Below are 19,593 nucleotides of genomic sequence, written 5' to 3' on the forward strand. Positions count from 1 at the left end.
TATAACATTTCTTGGTGTTGTCAGTTGGGGATTAAATACAGGAGGTGATCTGTGGATTCTTTCAATCTCCACTTTCCCCTCTTGTTCTAGGATCTCAGGACAGTTTTCCTGGATAATTTCCTCTAGTATTATGTCCAGGCTTTTTCTTTTGTCGTGGTCTTCTGGTAGTCCAATTATTCTTAAATTGTCTCTTCTGGAACGATTTTCTAAATCGTCTGTTTTGTGAATGAGATGCTTCACATTTTCCTCAATTTTTTCATTCTTTTTGTTTTGTTTTATAGTGTCCTGCTGCCTTGTGAGGTCACTTGATTCTAGTTGTTTTATTCTGGTTCTTAAAGACTGGATTTCATCTTTGGCTTTTTGGTCGTCTTTTTCCTTCTGGTCTGATTTTCTTTGAAGACCGTCTTTCATCCTCTTTATCTCGTCTTTCATCTCCTTTGCCTCATCTTTCATCTCCTTTGCCTCATTTTCCAGCTGGATGATTTTGGCTTTCAGGACACTATTTTCTTGTTTTAGTTCAAGTGCCTCTGTTTCCAGATGACTTATCTTAATTTTTTAAGTTCTTTTCCCAATTGTCTTCAGCCTCTCTTAGTTGTGTTTTGAGTTCTTCCACAGTCTGTATCCAATTCGCTGGGATTTCTGGTTTATCATTTGCTGATCTCTCCCCCTCTGTTCCATTTGGTGAGTAGTAGCTGTCTATTGTAGTTTCTTTTTTCTGTTTCTGTTGTTTGTTCAAATTCACCCTTTCTTTCCTCCCTGTATTTGTCTGTGCTCTTATTCCTCTTGTTTTTTTGGTTTTTGGGACTTCTATCAGTCTCCCCTCTTGGAGCTTTAACAGAGGATCTCTTGGTGTAATCTGGGGGAGGGTTGTTGGGGGTTTGAGCTTTCCTGTCCTCTGGAGGCTTTTGATTGGCTTAAAGTCCAGCAGTCAATGAGGATGGATGGGGAGCCTGGGCTTCCCTGTGTTTTGGAGACTTTTGATGGGATTGAGTTCAGCTTAGTTGGGCTGGGTTTACTCTGAGTTTTAAACTTCCTGGACGGCTGGAGCAGATATGGAGGATCTCCAAAGCTCTGGCCAGGCTGCCAGGTCTATGCTCCTTCTAGGCTGCCATCTTGACTTCGCCTCTAGGTTTCTGTTTTTTTTGGTTTTTTTTCAGAAGACCCTGCTCTCTAAGGGGGGAGGGGTAGCGGCTTGCCTGGGCTCTGAGGGCTCCTGATGGGATTAGGTTCAGGTGGTGTGGGCCGAATGATCCCGAGCCAAAAAAAAAAAAGAAGAAGAAAAAAGCAGCAACCTCCTCTTCCACAGTCTGTGTTGAATGCCCGGAAACTGGCCCGGATTACTTTCAAGGTAAGCTCTTCGGAGCAACCCCTTTGCCAGCCCTGGGTTTTCTGTCCTTTCAGTAGCTCTGAGGGCTCCTGATGGGATTGGGTTCAGCTGGTGCCCTAAAGCTGGGACCTCCCTTGAGGCTCAGATGGAAGGATCCAGCCAGGGGGTTACAGGCTTCCCCCTTCTCTCTATGTTTCCCTGCCGTCTGTGTTGGGCATCCTGGAGACTGGCTCAGTTTGCTTTCAAGGTGAGTCCTCAGAGCCCTGAGGTTCCTGCTGCTGCCGTGGGCTCAGCACTCTGGGTTGGGGGGGATGGGTCCTGGGACCTTCTTTCTGTCTACCCCTTAGATCCGAGTGATCTAGGGTTCTGGCTTTTGGGGTGTGGTACCTTTTGATCCAGGTCCAGGAGGAGGTTTCCCCAGGTCTATCCTGTTGTTCAGCTTGAATTTCAGTGGCCTAGGAGCACTCTGTTTGCGATCAGTAAGGAAGGGTTTCCGAGGTCTGAACTTTCACTGCTTCTACACCGCCATCTTGACTGGAAGTCTCTAAATGAGGCATTTATAAATAACGTTCAAGGTTGTTACTAAAGAAAAAAATTTATTTTGTTCCCTTTGGTGGTTAGTGCATTCATAAAACTAAAATATGTTTGTTCAAATGTAACATTGCTTTGTTAGCTTTTTGTCGGTTTTATTTTCTGCCAAAATTATTATGTTTTTTACTTGATTTCCTAAACATGGAAAGTTGTTTTGAAATGACAGAATATCATTCTGTGGTTTAATAGGTAAAACATAAATTCTTCTCCTCTGTAAAAATCTAGTAGCCAATCAAATCAGTGGAATTCACAAAAAAAGAAAGAAAATTTGCAAGATCTGGTGTGAAGTGTCTCTATTAATATTTATAAAAGAATTGGGTTTGAGAACTGCATCAGTGAAAAAATGCCAGTTCTTTAGAAGTTACTCAGTTGATTTTTTGTATTGGTAACTGAAGGCTGGATAATCCTTGCTGTTTAAAGCTAAATATGAATTGGGAAAATAAACTACCAAATATTTATGGTCATAAGAATTTGCACATATTGAAATTTGGAGTGAGATAAATAGAATCAAGGACAGTATAAATTTGATCTAAGCAATCTGAACTTAAAAGCTGAATTTTCTTGAATCTAAAACTGAAATTGATTTTTTGATTGAGCCACATGTCTGCATTGTAGTTCTTGTTGGGCTGAAGATTAACAATCTACCATATCTATGACTTGAAAGTAAATTTAAGGTGAATGAGAAATGGAAGAGAAAAAATTCAAAGTATTATTAGAAGTACCTTTGATTTTTAGTGTTGCTATTCATTGAAGAGTTGATTTCTTTAGAATCACTTTCCCCTAATTTCTTTAGAATTACTTTCCCCTAATAAATTAAGGTACTATCTAATTTGTGTGTTTAAACAATGGAGAATCCCCTCCCTGTAACATCTCTCAGAAGTGATAAAGCAACAGTCGATGACTGTATTTCCATTTACAAAATTTAAATCTTAAAAACAATTTAACCCTTTCTGTTTTTTTGTAACTGTGGAACTCCCATTCATTTCACTTATAAGGCTCCATTGTATGGACAGAGCAAAGTGATTGTCCTTCAGTTTCATATGATTACATTTGCAGCTACCATAATGCATAAAATTTAAATAAATTTTATTATGTCTGCAAAGAAAAAAAAAGAATCACACTCTGGGGGCAGCTGGGTGACTCAATGGATTGAGAGCCAGGCCCAAAGACAGGAGGACTTGGGTTCAAATGTGGCTTCAGACACTTCCTAGCTGTGTGACCCTGGGCAAGTCACTTGACCCCCCCCCCCCCCATTGCCTAGCCTTTACCACTCTAATGTCTTAGAACCAATACAGCATATTTTTAAAAAATCACAATCTTTATGATTTTGGACAAGCTACAGCATACCCAATTTCTTCATCTATGAAATGAGAGAGTTATATTTTCTCAGCAATTATATGTTATCAGTGTTTTCCATTTTGTTGGTAACTATCAATTAAAATGTGGAAAGTGTTGTAGAAGTCTATATTCTCTTGACATAAGAGTACTTAAATTCACAGGAGACCCTGATGAAGACACATGTCTTTTGTTGCTGCTGTTGCCATGGACCATCAAGTATTTGTTTTTAATTGAATAATAGGGCAGATGGTCATGCCCTGCTCACATAGTTGTGTCTGTGACCTTGAAACCCTATGGAGATGCCTGTTTGCAGCTGGCTTTGCCTCCTTTATTCTATGGATATGGATAAGTATTTCCAGAAATATTCCAAACACCTCGTAAATTGTTTCTAGGCTGTCTTGTAAGTGAGACATCCTTTTCCTTAGGCAGAAGATGGGAAATAAGTGGAGAACGTTAGTTGACATGTTTCCTTTGAAACCCCAGATTCAGAAGTGTTCAACTATTTTGTGATTCCATGCTCTTTGAGGCTATCCTTGCATTTCAATACCACAGTGCTGCTTGCTCTGCTTCCAATTCTGAATGTAGTATTTTCTTGATTCAAAAATTCCCATTTCCATTTTATACATTCTTCCAGATTTCTACATTTCTAGAAATCACTTTGAGCTGATAGGAAATGGTCATTCAGCATTTGGTCTTTATCCTGGGACTTTATCGAGTCCCAGTGCATTCACATTTGCTATTTTAAATAATAGTTCAGCTTTCCATGCTATTTGTCTTTTTAAAGTTTGCTGTGTACTCTTCCACCCTAAGATTTGAGGCCTTTTTTATGTTGTGTACCTGGCCCAGTTGCTGGAAATGTTGGTGTTTTACACATTTCCAAAAACTCATGAGCATCTTGGAAATTATTATCAAGGATGAAAACAAAATCCAAGTGAAATTTAATGTACTCCATCTATGTTGTGCTTGAGTTTTAGAATGCTGGGTATGACCGTATACTTTATGAGATTGTAGGGTGCAAAGGAAAAGCTGCTTCTTTTTTTGGATTGAATTGATGGGCCAATGCTTGCCATTTAAATAGCAGCTTTTATATGGGCTTGTTTCTGTCTCCATATTAGTCTTCCAGAAATATAGTTAGTACCCATTTTATACTGGCTTAGATACTGTTTAAGACATCTATCCATCAGGGCCTGACTAGCTATTGTTCTTTGTACAGACCAATAAATAATGTTGCATATAAGTTCATTTCTGTTTCTTTAGCATCTTCCTAAAGTCCTTGGCTCAGGGTTCTCTGTGTCAGAATTTCTTAATAAGCTGTTTCTTGATATGACCTTATATTATCCTATATTGGCAGCGCTAAGTTATATACACTAGGGGAAGAAATGGTGTCAAGAAGATATAAAATGCAAAAATTGTCAGAGATGTTGCTGGACACTCAATGATCAGGCAATTAATTATCCCCTTCTTTCTTTGGCCAACAACTCTGTTAGTCATTACTATAGTCCATAGTTCAAAATATTTCTTGATGTTGAGAAGGAAGATAGTCCCATAAATCAGATAAACTCTTTGTAGGTAATAGTGAATTAATATGCTTGGTGGAAGTGATTTTTCTGTAACTTATTTATTTATTTATTTGGAGAAAAAACCTACACTGTTTAATGACAGGAATTAGTGAATTAGATGATTTAAAACAACTGACTTTTGTAAAAATATAGCTATATTATAATACTTAGAAGTACTCAATAAAATTGTATTATAAAATTAAAACAGGTTAGTGTGAGTGTTTTTATTTTTAAAAACAGAGACTGTAGAAGTGAGTACATGTGTTGTATGTGCATATATTTAAACCAATTTTGAAAAATCTAACTCCTTGTCTGACTGATTATATAAAAATATGCATCCCACTAAATATTATGAAGGGGAAGGGCAGCTAGGCAACTCAGTGGATAGAGTGTTAGGCCTGGAGACCAGAGGTGCTAGGTTCAAAACTGGCCTAGCTGTGTGACCTTAGACAAGTCACTTAATCCCATTACCTAGCCCTTACTGCTCTTCTGCCTTAGAACAGATACTTAATATTGATTCCAAGACAGAAAGTAAGGTTTTAAAAAAAAATTAAAGAAGAAGGGAGAAAAACTTTGAGATAACTAACACTTTTCATGTTTTCTTCTCCAGTAGTAAAGAACTATTTAAATTTCCTAAACTTTGTCCGTTTGGAAGGTCTGATTTAGGTATATGAATTGGACATTATTTTAGAATTTGAAATTTTAAACATATGTTGTCTCTTTTTCTTCCCTCTCCTTCTCTCTCATAGCTACGGATAACAGTCTGGTCCTTGTGTACAAAATCTGTATCCTATATCAAATATCCGAAAGCCTGTCAGCAAGGTGAGTGTATCAGATTCTTCTCAGGAGAGTTTTTAAAATAGGTCAACAAAAGAGAATTGGAATTGCATATACTGATCAAGCCTATGTTACTGAATTAGGTATAGCCACCTCTCCTTCAACCTTTGTTATAATTAAATTACAAACTTCAGGTTCTTAGTTTCCATAGAGTTTAATTATCACTTAAAATGAAGAAAGAAAATTAGGTAGAGGATTAAAGCCTGTTTTCTCACCTGACCACATGGTTGCTCCACCTGCATGGTGCTCACCCAGACTCCTACACCGCAGCCATCCAGGGAATAGAGAATGCGTGTGCCCCTCACTCCTTCCTTTATCCTTCCGCTCATGTGTTCACGTAATGTCCAGTCACATAGTGCAGGCACACAAATGGGATTCGGGAAGTAAGTCCACAACCCCAGAGGGGGAGGGAATTCCCTTTATACAATCCCCCTGTGATTCTACTAGGAGATGAGCATGTTGAAATCTCTCCAACTGAGGGTTTGGGGAGATTAACATGCCTAGTCTCCCCAATGAATCATTTCATATAATCAGCTTATACCTCTAGAGATTCTCTGGCTAGAGGTACATAACATAATGTACTTTACAAAGGGGAAATTGCAACAATTTATGGATAAAAGGGAAAGAAAAGAGAAAGAAAACGAAAAAAATTATTGATAGATGCATTGACAAAACACCAATTAGGGGGCATTCCTGTTTGGCATAAGAGTTTACATTCAGAATAAATATGTTCAGCCCCCTTCAGTTCAGTTCAGTTCATTATATCCCAAAGTTCACTCTGGATATTTTGTTGCAGTGTGGTTTCTGCAGGCATCCCTTTGGCACCTTCTCCAAAAGATCTGCTTTTTTGATTTGAGATGTTAGTGATTTTCTTTTCCTAAAATTTCTCAAAAAAATTTTAAACCTTGGATTTTAGGATAATTATACAGTCTCCTCTGAGGGTGTTGCATGACTGAATTATGAGGTATATGAATGGATTTTCAAAAGAACCCCCTCAAAAACCCAAATAAAAGAGAAATAATTAAATTCTGGATAAAAATATTTATATATATTAAAATCTTACATGTATAAAGTTATGAGTAAAAAAGCATAAACCCATAACAGGTCCTTGAATCACCAGCAAGGTCCAGTTAAAGTGACTTATATCCTACAATCCTGCAGGACAATTGCAGCAATATTGGCAGCTAGGACTACAGAAAATTGCCATACTATAAAAGAGAAAGGACTAGATTCTGATGTAAAAGGGAAGTTTGTGATTCTGTGGTCTAATTTTAACTTCAATCTCCGGGATAAGGGAGCCAAAATGAAAGCCAAACTAAGTTACTTGTAGGAATCTGCACCAGGAAGAACAGAATCGGAAGTTGTCAAAACATTTTCAGTCATGTCCAATTCTTTATGACTCCATTTGGGGTATTCTTGACAAAGATACTAGAGTGGTTTGCAATTTCCTTCTCCATCTCTTTTGACAAATGAGGAAGCAAACAGAAGTGACTTGCCCAGAGTCACATAGCTAGTAAGTGTTTGGAACTGGATGTGAACTCAGAAAGAGTCTTCCTTACTCCAGGTGTAGCATTCTGCATATGGTGCCACCTAGCTGTCACCATAACCTTAAAAATCATTAAATTATGTATGCCTTTTGGCCCATTGCTAAGACTACTAAGCATGCCCCAAAGACATTAAAGAGGGAAAGGACTCCTACCAAAATATTTATAGCAGCAACTTCTTATCTAAGCAAAGAACTGGACACAAATTGGGTATCCATCATTTGAATTATGGATTTTGGATCCATATGGATATGAATTATGGATATTGAATTATGGATGATGAATGTAATTTAATCAGTGAGTGAATAACCGTTTAGTAATTGTTTAATATGTGCCAGGCACTGTGCTAAGCATTGGAATTACAAAGAGAGAACAAAAACAGAACATTTTAATGGAGGAGGTAACATGAACATATATAGATATATACAAAATCAAACAGAGTAGGTGTAAGGTAACTTTCCAGGGAAGGGCATTTGCAGGTAGGTGGTGTCTGAGCTAGTTCCTTAAGGAAGCCAGGGAATCTAGGAGGGCAAGCGGGAAAGCATTCCAGGCATCAGGGAGAGACAGTGCAAAGACATGGGGACAGAAGATGAGGCATCCTATTCACAGAACATCACATAGTTCAGTATGGTAGAATGACGGAATTTATGGAGGGGAGAGTATTGTATAAGAAAATTGGAAAGAAAGGAAGGGGCCACATTGTAAAGAACTTTAAATGAAAAAAAAATTATCTTTTATCTTAAGAGATAATAGGGAGCCAGAGGAGACTCTTGTGTAATTGGGTGACATGATCAAACCTATACCTTATATAGTCACTTTAGTGGATTTGGAATGGAGGAGAGGCCGCTTAGGAGTCCATTGTAGTCCAGGTGAGAGGGGATGAAAGCCTGAACTAGGGTGGTGGCTGAGTTAGTAGAGAGAAGTATGGGAGAGGTGTTGTGGACATAGAGATGACAAGATGACATTAGTGACTGAGTGAACATCCGAGGCAAGAGAAGAATCAAGGCTAATAGGTTAAAAAGCCGGGTAGCTGGGAGGGGGGTGGTGCCTTCAAAGGTGATGGAATAGTTTGGAATCGGGGTGGGTTTAGGGGAAAGATAATAAATTCTTCCCTGGATGTGTTGAGGTTGAGTTTTATATGAGATCCATTTTGAAATTCCTGTAGACAGTTGATGCTGCTGCTCTGGAGCTCAGGGGCAAGACTAGGGCTCTATGGAAAGATCTGAGTCTTCTGTATAGAGGTGACAATGGAACATGGGGGTTCAGAGATCTTCATGGGAGATAGTATACAGAGAACAGAAGAGGCTGAGGACAGAGGCAAAGGGGATGGGATAGAGCAAAGCATGACACAGACCAATTCAGGGAAATATGGGAGAATTTGTTTGCACTGATGGAGATTGAAGTGACCAAACCCAGGAACCATGAATGTGAAATACTTAAGAATTATGGTCAGTGCAGTGACCATTGCCTAGAGATGCAGGATAAGATAGCAGTTTTCAGATATGGTCATTGAATAGCTTTGTTTTGCTTGACTATTTTTATTGGTTCAAGAGAGGATGGTTTTTTGGGAGGGAGTATTATAGAGGGCAGTAAAGGGGGATTGGATAGTGTACAAAAAGGAGGAAGGGAAATGAAATAATTCTTTAAAGCATAAAAGGGATGAATAAGAAGTTCAGAGGGGGACCACAAGCTAGTCAGTGTGGGTATGGTTGTGTTAAACTTAATATATACTTATTAAAAAGCTGGAGGCAGCTATGTGACTCGGTGGATTGAGAACCAGGCACAAAGACAAGAGGTCCTGATACTTTCTAGTTGCGTGATCCTGGACATGTCACCCCTTGCCTAATCCTTATGGCTCTTCTGCCTTGGAACCAATATAAAGTATTAATTCTAAGACAGAAGTCAAGGGTTTAAAAGAAATGCTATATGAAGGGCAGGCAGGTATGCTCAGTGGCTAGAGAGCCAGGCCTAGAGACAGGAAATCCTAGGTTCAAAAGTAGTTTCAGATACTTCCTAGCTATGTGATCTTGGGCATGTCACTCAACCCCCAGTGACTTAGCCCTTATTGCTCTTTTGCCTTGAAGCCAACACTTAATCTTGATTCTAAGACAGAAGGTAAGGTTTGCTTGTTTTTAAACCCTTACCTTCCACCTTAGAATCAAGGCAGAAGAGCAGTAAGGGCTAGGCAATGGGGGGTTAAATAACTTGCCCAGGGTCACACAGCTAGGAAGTGTCTGAGGTCACATTTGAACCCAAGACCTCCTGTCTCTAGGTCTGGCTCTCAATCCATGAGGGACCCAGCTGCCCCAAGGATTTTTTTTTTTTAAGCCCCTGCTTTTAAGAGTAGACTCACAGTTTCTTAGGCAATGCTCATTCCTTCTCTATGGAAATATTTGTGCTTATTAAATTCTTTATCTTTGTTTTAAAAGCTCAATTTCTAGGACATAACACAGTTTTTCCTGTTCGGTTTTTAAAGCCTTCCATGGTTTGACTCCTACTTCATTTAAAAAATATTAAAATGTTCTTTTTTTATTATGGACTTAAATGTTCATGTTTTATTCATGACTGTTAGATTAATAATTTCTGAAAGGAGCATTTCAGTAAACAGAAAACAAAAGAGGAATATTTATTATATATGAAACTCAACTTACATTGCAATTTTTAAAGTGTATAATAAATTGCTTATGAATATAACAGTTGCCCTGTTTGTCCATATCTTGTCCAAATTTTTTATCATCTCTTTGTTGTATCCTTAAGAAGGTTTTATTAATGCTCTTTACTTCCTTGTTACTCACTAATTCTATCCCTGCCCCCTCCCCCAACTCTAAGAGCTTGTAATTAATAAATAGAGCCAAGCAAACTATTGAAGATGTGGGCTACATCTGAAAATATATCTTTCACGTACCTCTAGTCTATCAGCTCTCTCTGCCAAGATCTGGAAAGCATGTTTGATTATCAATCCTGTCAAGATTGATCGCCTCATTAATCAAAGTACTAAAGTCTCTCAAAATTGTTTTCCTTCCTAGTGTTGTGACCATCATGGACATTTTCCTCCTAGATCCTTCTATTCGTTCATACAAGTCTTCTCATATTTTTCTGCATCTTGTTCATCATTTGTTATGATGCAATAATAGTCCATTATATGAACATACTAGAGTTGTTCAATCATTCCCACTTGATGCTCACCCACTCACTGTTCACAGTTCTTTACTATCATAAAAAGTCGCTTCTATAAATATTTTTTCCATTTGGAATCTTTTCTCTTGGTCTTTGGCATCTTTAGGGAATATATCTAGCAGTAGTATCAGGATTTCAGCTTTCACGCATTCTGTTTCAGGTTCACTTAGTCCGCTTAGTGTTCCCCATCCCATCTCATAGCTTTGTATGGACTGTTTGCTCTCCTTGTACTTTATCCTCACATCCATCTTGTAGAATCCTGGATTTTCTTCAAAGCTCAGCTCATATGATAACTCCTACAGGAAGCCTACCTTGACCCACTCCAGTCGCTAAAATCTTACCTCCTTGAAATTAGTTTGATTACATATTTCCTATATCTGTGTGCATTTATTTCTGCCCTCATTGAGGGCAGGAGAGAGTCATTTTTATCTTGCATCCTGAGCACAGTGCCTGGCACATTATTTAGTAGATTCCTCATAAATATTTGCCTTATGAATTAAATCAAATATTTTTAAAAATTGAAATGATTTTGAGACTTCTGATATAAGAGGCCATAGACTTTTTTGGTATAATATCATAATTTTGTTTAACCTAATAACTTAAGTTCCCTTCAGTTAAATAAGCTGATTTCTAAGTGGAAAAGACATACAGTAAGAAGTTACTTTATATGACTATATCAATATTTCTGACTTTTTTGGAATATCTACAATATAGTAATAATTGCTGAAGTACAAGAAGATACTGAAGTGTTTTTCTGGGTCATCTAATAAAGATTACATTGAATATCAAAAATATATTGTAGGGGGCAGCTGGGTGGCTCAGTTGGATTGAGAGTCAGGCCCAGAGATGGGAGGTCCTGGGTTCAAATTTGACTTCAGACACATCCTAGCCATGTCTAGCCTAGGCAAGTCACTTGACCCCATTGCCTAGCTAGCTCTTGACCACTCTTCTGCCTTGGAACCAATACACAGTATTGGTTCCAAGACAGAAGGTGAGGGTTTATATAAAAACAACAACAACAACAATAAAAAACTATATTGTATCTGTATTGCTGTAATTCTTTGACAACTATAAATCCATCTATGGTGAGAAGGGCAGCATAGTATGAGAGTAAACTCAGAATCAGGAAGGCCTGGCTTCTAGATTCACCCCAGGACATTCTGGCTGGACCATGAAGAGGCCTCCACTCCTTTGGGTGTTCCTAAGACATTTGGCTTCAGAGACAGTGCTGATCTGGATTGGTGGAGGAAGTCCCTCACCGGGAGCACTCTCTACATAGGAAATCACAAGTCTGGTTAAAAAGTACTATCTAAAGAAATTAGGTTGATTTGTTTTTGTTTGCTATTTCCCCTACCTTTGCCCCATTTTTTTTCCTTCTTTGCAAAAAATTATTCCTGTGATTTTACTGCTCTTCCTCATAAATCCACTGAATTTTCCTCTTTCTGATAGGAATAAGCTTTACAAAGGATGGCCGCTACATGGCCTTGGCAGAAAGGCGTGACTGCAAAGATTTTATCAGCCTCTTTGTGTGTAGTGACTGGCAGCTCCTGAGGGTGAGACATTTCTGGTTACTGCTAAAAACACATTTTGGAGGTATATTTCTTAATCTACTAGGATGGGTTAATTTTTTTAATTTTTATTTTTCAATTCATCAATTTTTTGTTAAACAATTACTGTTGTGCAAACATTGTACTAAGTACCAGGAGTGAAAAAAAATACCACAACCCCTTCCCTCAAGTAATGAAATACACATTCACACATACATACACATTACATGTGTATCTACATACGTGCATATATACACACATGTGCATGCATATATATAATTGAGGTAGAGGTATTATGATAAATATAGAGGAAACATTTAGTAGAGAGATGTAAGGAATTTGGGGAGGAAATACTTTAAGTAGAGAAGATTAGGATGGATTTATACTAAATATGAATGTTTCACATTCCTAGAAGTCAGCAATTGGTTTTTAGCCCAACTTTTTCATTTTCACATATTGGTAAAGTCTCCTTAACATTTGTGCCGTAGAAGAGGTAGTGAATTTTCAAAATAGAATGATTTTACTTTTTCTTAGTAGTGCCATGTAAATTATCTGTAACATAGCTGCTATCATATAAATTATGTGTAGGCTCATAGATTATTAGTTTACTGCAGCAAATTAAGTATAGTATTGGACTTAATGCTTTCATTTGCTTGTTTTGTAATCTTCAACAGTTAAGTATTAATTTAAAGACAAATACAATACTGATACCCAAACCAAACAAATTAGCCTAAGGAAGGGTCCTGGTCCTAATATAGTTGGCAGTTGGCATGTGTTGCTTTGTTCCCTCAGTCATTTCATCTTTCACCTGCCACAACCTCTACGGAAATGACAAATATAAATAATTATATAAACCATAAAGTCCACATGATCATTTAACTATCTGAAGGAAAAGCCTTTGAAAAAGACCTCATTTGTGTTTTAATCCTAAAAATCAAAAAAGCATGTAAAGAGGGAGAAGCTAGATGACTCAGTGGATTGAGAGTCAGGCCCAGATACTCGGGGTTTTAGGTTCAAATTTGACCTCAGATACTTCCTAGTTGTGTGACCCTGGGCAAGCATATGGCACCATAGTTTACTTCTTTCAGAGAACTATCCAAAAAACTTAATTGAGATAATTGATAGCTTCATTAAAGTTGCAGGAAACAAAGAAATCCTGTAAAATCATAAGCATTTTTATGCAATATAAAAAAGAACCAGGAGAAAATAAGACAAATTTCATTCAAAATAATTTTTGACATGTATAAAAAATCTGGGAGTTAAGTATTTTAAGCCAGACACTGCACTTCTATAAAGTACAAACTCTTTTACTCAAATAAAAGAAGACTTCATTAGAGATTCAATTTAGGTTGGACAATGCTAATATAATAAAAATGATGTTACTACCCAAATTAACTTCAGGACCTAGCATTGTAATAGATTATCACAGGGTATTTTATAGGAGTTGACAAGATAATAATTAAATCATTTGAAGTAAATGGAAAAAATGAAGAGGGCATTATATTACCAAACCTCAGATTACATGACAAAACAATAACAATTGATTTAAATAAGTAATTCAATTAGCAGCATAGATTAGTGAAATAGATTAGATAAGCAACAATCAGAAGCAACTATAGCCCAGAGTTTAAATGTCAGTATTAAACCAAGAATGTAAATTCCTGGGGGAAGAACTCATATTTAAAAGGAACTTCTAGAAAAGCTGGAAAGCTAATGGAAATTTAGTTTAGACTAACACACAATCTACTCCATGTCATTAAAAAATGGAGACCATTGGAAGTACCTTTCATGACTGTCTTGGGAGAGAATTCTTAGTCAAACAAGGCCTAAGAGCTAAGCAGTAAAAAATATGAGGGATAATTTGGATTACGTAAAATTAAAAAGCCATTGCATAATTCAGATAGAATTAGGAAACCAGTAAATGGAAAAAAACAAGGTGTCCAATGTCACTGAGAAGGTCTGCTAAAATACATAGTGAATCAAATGTATAAGACCACAAGCCATTCCCCTTTTGAAGAGCTCAAACAAATGTGACCATGTGAATATGTGGTCCAGATTGATAATTATAGAAGAGGTTTTAGTTTTACTTCACAGAACTGGCAAAGATAACTAAAAATGGAAACATTGGATCAGGCTTTGGGAAAGACACTATTAGTGCAGCTTTTGGTTTTCTTTCTTTTTCCCCCCTTTTTTGGGGATTATATTCTGAGTTCTGAACTGTTTCCCTCCCAGCCTCACACTAGAGAACACAAGCTTGTGACACATATATACGTGAAACCATGTTTCATACATATTTCAGTATATCAGTTAATTCTCTGGAGGCGTATAGCATTTTTCTTTCTTAGCTGTTTTTAGTTGACTTGAATATTCATATTACTCAAAATAGCTTAGTCATTCACAGGTACTCTTCAAACAGCATTGCTTTTACTGTATACAGTGTTCTCTTGGTTTTGCTGGTTTCACTATATTATCTCATGCCTTTCCATGTTTTTCTAAAATCAACCTGCTCTTATAGCGCAGTTATATTCCATTACATTCATATACCACAGCTTGTTCAGCCATTCCCCAATTGATGGGCATCCCTTCAGTTTCCTGTTTGTTTTGGTTTTTTTTTGCCACCACAAAGAGAGCAGTAATAAAAATATTAGAATATATAGATTCTTTTCCTTTTTCCCTCATCACTTTGGGAAACAGACCTAATGGTGCTATTGCTGTGTAAAAGTATATACACAGTTTTATTACTCTTTAGGCATAATGCCACATTCTTCTTCAAAATGGTTGGATTAGTTTACTCTTCCACCAATAGTGTAAGAAGGTCTCAGTTTTACTGCATCTTCTCCAGCATTTGTCATTTTTCCCTTTCTCTCATTTTAGCCAATTTGATAGATGTGAGATGGTGCCTCAGAGTTTTTTTAATTTGCATTTCTGAAACTACTTGTTTTCCAAAAACTCTGTAAAACAGTTTGGAGTTATGTAAGAAAAGGGATTTAATTGTTTGCATGTACTATTTATACCCAATCATAAATCTCAGAGGACAACAGCAGAAATAAAAATTTAATGGGTAACAAAACATTCCTAGCAGGATTTTTGCAAAGACCTGATAATAAGATTGAGAACCAAGCCTAGAGACTGGAGGTCCTGGGTTCAAATCTGGCCTCCAGCACTTCCCAGCTGTGTGACCCTGGAAAAGTCACTTAACTTCCATTGCCTAGTCTTTACCACTCTTCTGCCTTGGAACCAATACACATTATTGATTCTAAGATGGAAGGTAAGGGCTTAAAAAAAGGAGGGGGGGGGGCAGCTGGGTAGCTCAGTGGATGGAGAGCCAGGCCTGGAGATAGGAGGTCCTGGGTTCAAATCTGGCCTCAGACACTTCCCAGCTGTGTGACCCTAGACAAGTCACTTAATCCCCATTGCCGCTGATAGCCCTTACCACTCTTCTGCCTTGGAGCCAATACACAGTATTGACTCCAAGATGGAAGGTAAGGGTTTAGAAAAACAGGCCTGAGCCTGAAGTTCCCTGACAGAGAACCATGGCCAGCTCTAACCACTCCCCCTGACTGCCTCTGTATAAATGGAATGGGAGATTGTAGCAGAAAGGAAATTAATTTGAAGATGGGGCAGAAACATGGGGAAGGTTTATGTGAATCGATGCAGAATGAAATAGGCAGAACCAAAAGAACACTGTATAGAAAAGTGACCACCATGATGTAACTGGAAAGAGCTCTTGTAATACTCTGGAAAAGGGATAATGAAACCTGTCTCCCTTTTGACAGGATCAGATTAGACTCTGGGCATCAATAAAACTATTTTTTTCCTTGGAGAAGGACCTTATTTGTTCCTGGAAGCTATATTTAGGATATTAAATAAAAAATTAGAAGCAGAATGAAACGTGGATAGAGCGCTGGGCTCTAAGTCAGAAAGAACTGACTTCAAATCCTGACTCACTTGGCTCTGTGACCCTGGGCAAATCCTTTAACCTGCAGGCCCCAGTTCTTACTTATCTTTACAATCAGGGACTGGAACTTGGTGACCTCCAGGGTTCCCTGCCGCCCTTTACAGCCAGTGTACCTGTGATCCATTAGCCTTTGCATGCTTGAACGATCAAAGGGCATATAATTTGGGGTTTAAAGAAATCTTTTTAAAATTTGTTTCCTTCCCTACCCCACCTTCCCTCATGTTCTTCTCTTTTGTAGCATTTTGACACAGACACCCAAGACCTTGCTGGGATTGAATGGGCTCCAAATGGATGTGTGTTGGCAGCTTGGGACAGTTGTTTGGAGGTATGAAGAAAATACTTGTTTTTAGGGATCTCACGGATAGCTGTTGGCTTGCTACTTTTATACAGAACTTCACCAGGCCTAGAAGAGGCCTTCCAGGTGAGCAGGACCTGCCAGAGTGGCCTCATGTCACCATCACTTCAAAGAGGCCTCAGAATAGAACTGAAGTGCATAACAAATATGTATTTTCTTAATTTCTTCAACCCCTCTGAGAAGGAAGTAAATGTCTAACATTCTTTACTTGTTAATTATTGACATAGGGAATAGACTTTTTCTTGGCTCAAATTCTGCCTCTGACATTCACTAATTGTGACAGTGGACAAGCCACTTGGGTTCTGAGCTTCAGTTTCCTCCTCTGTAAAATAAGGATATTAATAGCAAGAGAACCTCTTTCTCAGGGTCATTATGACTGATAGTCAGGCTATGTAAAGAGCATTTGAAAGGGCCGTGTCAATCTCAACTAGTATTGCTACTTTATGACATTGTGTAATATTCTGAAAGGTTGGTTCTTAAATGTTCTGACAGCATCATTCAAAAATTGGATTTTCTTGTTTACAGTATAAAGTTTTGCTGTATTCCCTGGATGGCCGGTTGTTGTCAACATACTCTGCGTATGAGTGGTCTCTAGGTATCAAGACTATAGCCTGGAGCCCTAGCAGCCAGTTTTTGGCCATCGGCAGCTATGATGAAAAGGTAGAGAGCATGTGTGTGTGTGTGTGTGTGTGTGTGTGTGTGTGTGTGTGTGTGTGTGTGTGTGTGTGTGTGTGTAAAACTTTGAGAAATTAGTCGCGTGTGTTTAGAGCAAAACAAAAATAGCAATGCTGGCTTTATTTCTTCAAACAGGTGCGGATTCTTAACCATGTGACTTGGAAGATGATTACAGACTTTGGCCATACTACGACCATTAATAACCCCAAGATAGTAAGTTTGGAGTTTATGCTGCTAGTAAAAATTGCAAAAGTGCTTGATTTTTATTGATTGTAGTCTTCATCATGCAGATAGAATCCTTCCATGTTTTTTTACAAGTAACCATGATTGGAAAAACTTAACTAGGCCGGGCCTCAGATGACAGATGTAGTCCATTGAGTGTAGACCCAAGGATACAATTCCCTCTGGCTAAAATTTATCAGTATGATCTTTAAAAACATAGGATCCCTCCCCTGTTACAGTGAGGGATTAAAATAGAATGGAGAAACCAGCACAATTTTAAATAGTGTTTGTTGGTTTGCCAGATATTTTGGCAAAGAAGCTCTGCACTAACTAGATCTCTAAGTTGTTTTTATGTGTAAAATCCAGATTTCGGAGTTCTAGTTGTTGGGGCTTCTCCCTTCCAGATCTTGACCCAAGTTCTCACCAGTGAAGACAGGCTGGAGAAGAGGAAGCTGTAGTTACTCTCTGGCCACTCGTGTGGCAGAAACAATGCCTACCTCTGAATTGACATTCTGTGAAATGTTTCATATAAAATTTCAGTGTTGATAGAATTTGTACAGCTTTGGTTTTTCGATGAGCAAGCCCCTCTTCTGCCCTTGGCAAGGAGTGAAGCTCCTTTCCTTCTAAAATGATGACAGGGCAGAATAACGGCACAACTTTATCAATTATCCTTTAAGCAAGTTGATTTTCTGGTAACATCCGAGGCAAACCCCTTGGATTAGTTTAGGGTCAGGTTATAAGAAGGAATGCAGACAATCTTTATCTTGGTGTTTGGCTCCCTAACCCTCTTCTTCTAATCCTTGGAATGAATCTTTGGTTTCTTCTGAGGCTTCTTTACATTCCTGGCCCTGGTGTTCCAAGTGACCTGAACAGAGATCTGTTTGAAAGGTATTGGATGACATTCTGGCCCATGTATATTATCATTCCATTAAGGGGGATAGCCAAGGCGGGTTTTCTCTTACTCCATTCTTGGTGTTTTACAAAACCGTAGTTGTCTGAACCTCTTCCCTCCTTTATAGCCCTCTTCCAGGTATATAAAAATTCCCAAGATTTTATCTTGAAACTTTTACAGTCATTGGTAACACTGAGCTTCATTGCTCTTGGTACCTTACAGAGGCAACTGTGTCTTCCTCACTTGTAGTCTGTCATCCTGAGGGTTGGGTCTTATTTGTTGACTTAGAATTGTTTTTTTTTCTTTTATTCTTGACCTTATTTTTGGAAGCTTTTAAAGACTTAGCACCCCGTTTAAAATTTTTTTTTTAATTTAAAAACTTTTTTTATTTTTAAAAAACCCTTACCTTCTGTCTTAGAATCAATCTGTGTATCGATTCCAAGGCAGAAGAGCAGTAAGGGCTAGGCAATGGGGGTTAAGTGATTTGACCAGGGCCATACAGCTAGGAAGTGTCTGAGTGAGATTTGAACCTAGGACACCCCCCCTCCCCCATCTCTAGGCTTGGCTCTCCATCCACTGGGCAACCCAACTGCCCCTGGTAGCACCCCAGTTTTTAAAAGTGTTATTAGGAAAAAATATATTAATTGTAGTTTCGATAATGGAGTTGTCCCTGTCCTGACAATGGTTGAACTCTCCTAGTTGTAGAAGATTCTAAAAGGCTTCTTCCATCAGAGGGAATTATTGCATTATTTGAGATGCTTTCATACTGTTAAGATTCACTTATACAATTTTCTGTCATCATCAGTAATAATTATCCTTTACAGTTGTATGCTTTACATTTTACAAGACAAGACTTTCACCTGGTTACCTCCCAAGTTTCACTGCCTTTGTCATAAACTTTGGTATTTGTTCTTTCAGGTTGTATATAAGGAAACAGAAAAGTCTCAAAATTTAGAAATGGAGAATCTTCCATTCCCACCAACCAAAGCAGCAGCCAGTTCTCTTTTCAACACAGAGAGTAAATGTAAGAAGCAAAGGGATGAATGTTCTTTTTTTTTTTAATTAACAAGCATTTATTTCTTCACTTCATTTCTTCCACCCAACTGGAAAACAAAAGCCTAGTAAAAAATATGCAGTTAAGCAAAACCCTTCCCACATTATCTATGCCGAACTGAGTATCTCGGTACGCATGAGGCTGTTTCCTTTCTGCTGGGATGGGACGCCTGCTTCATCATCAGGCCTCTGGAATCATGGGTGGCCTTTTTGCATTGATCAGAGTTCTTAAGCTTTCATGGTTGTTTGTCTTTATGGTATATAAATAGTTCTCCTAGTTGTGCCCCCTTTATTCTGCATACTTCTACAGGTCTTCTCAGTATCTTTGAAAATATCCCTTTCTTCATTTTTCATGTACAGTGACATTCTGTAGATTTATATAATTTGCTCAGCTGAAATACCTCTTTAAAAGTGTGTGTACAGATTAGAAAATTTGGGGATGTCATTCCAAATGGCTTTTCACAGTGACAGGATCAATTCATAGCTCTATTCAAAGCACAAAATATGGCTTTTTCTGG

The 19,593-nt window shown here is 38.1% G+C and overlaps 1 protein-coding gene across 2 annotated transcripts in view; it reads left to right on the forward strand.

Moving 5' to 3' along the window:
• The window catches only part of WRAP73 (WD repeat containing, antisense to TP73), a 45,908-nt gene that overhangs the window by 22,403 nt on the left and 3,912 nt on the right, over positions 1–19,593 (forward strand). For both annotated transcript variants that reach the window (XM_001376430.4, XM_016422276.2), the window contains 6 exons: positions 5,565–5,637; positions 11,823–11,926; positions 16,117–16,203; positions 16,759–16,893; positions 17,044–17,121; positions 18,941–19,046. In XM_001376430.4, the coding sequence (XP_001376467.1) occupies positions 5,565–5,637; positions 11,823–11,926; positions 16,117–16,203; positions 16,759–16,893; positions 17,044–17,121; positions 18,941–19,046 (583 nt within the window). The remainder of the gene's footprint in view (positions 1–5,564; positions 5,638–11,822; positions 11,927–16,116; positions 16,204–16,758; positions 16,894–17,043; positions 17,122–18,940; positions 19,047–19,593) is intronic.

This window comes from Monodelphis domestica, chromosome 4, assembly GCF_027887165.1.
Source record: "Monodelphis domestica isolate mMonDom1 chromosome 4, mMonDom1.pri, whole genome shotgun sequence".
Classification (NCBI taxonomy): Eukaryota; Metazoa; Chordata; class Mammalia; order Didelphimorphia; family Didelphidae; genus Monodelphis; species Monodelphis domestica.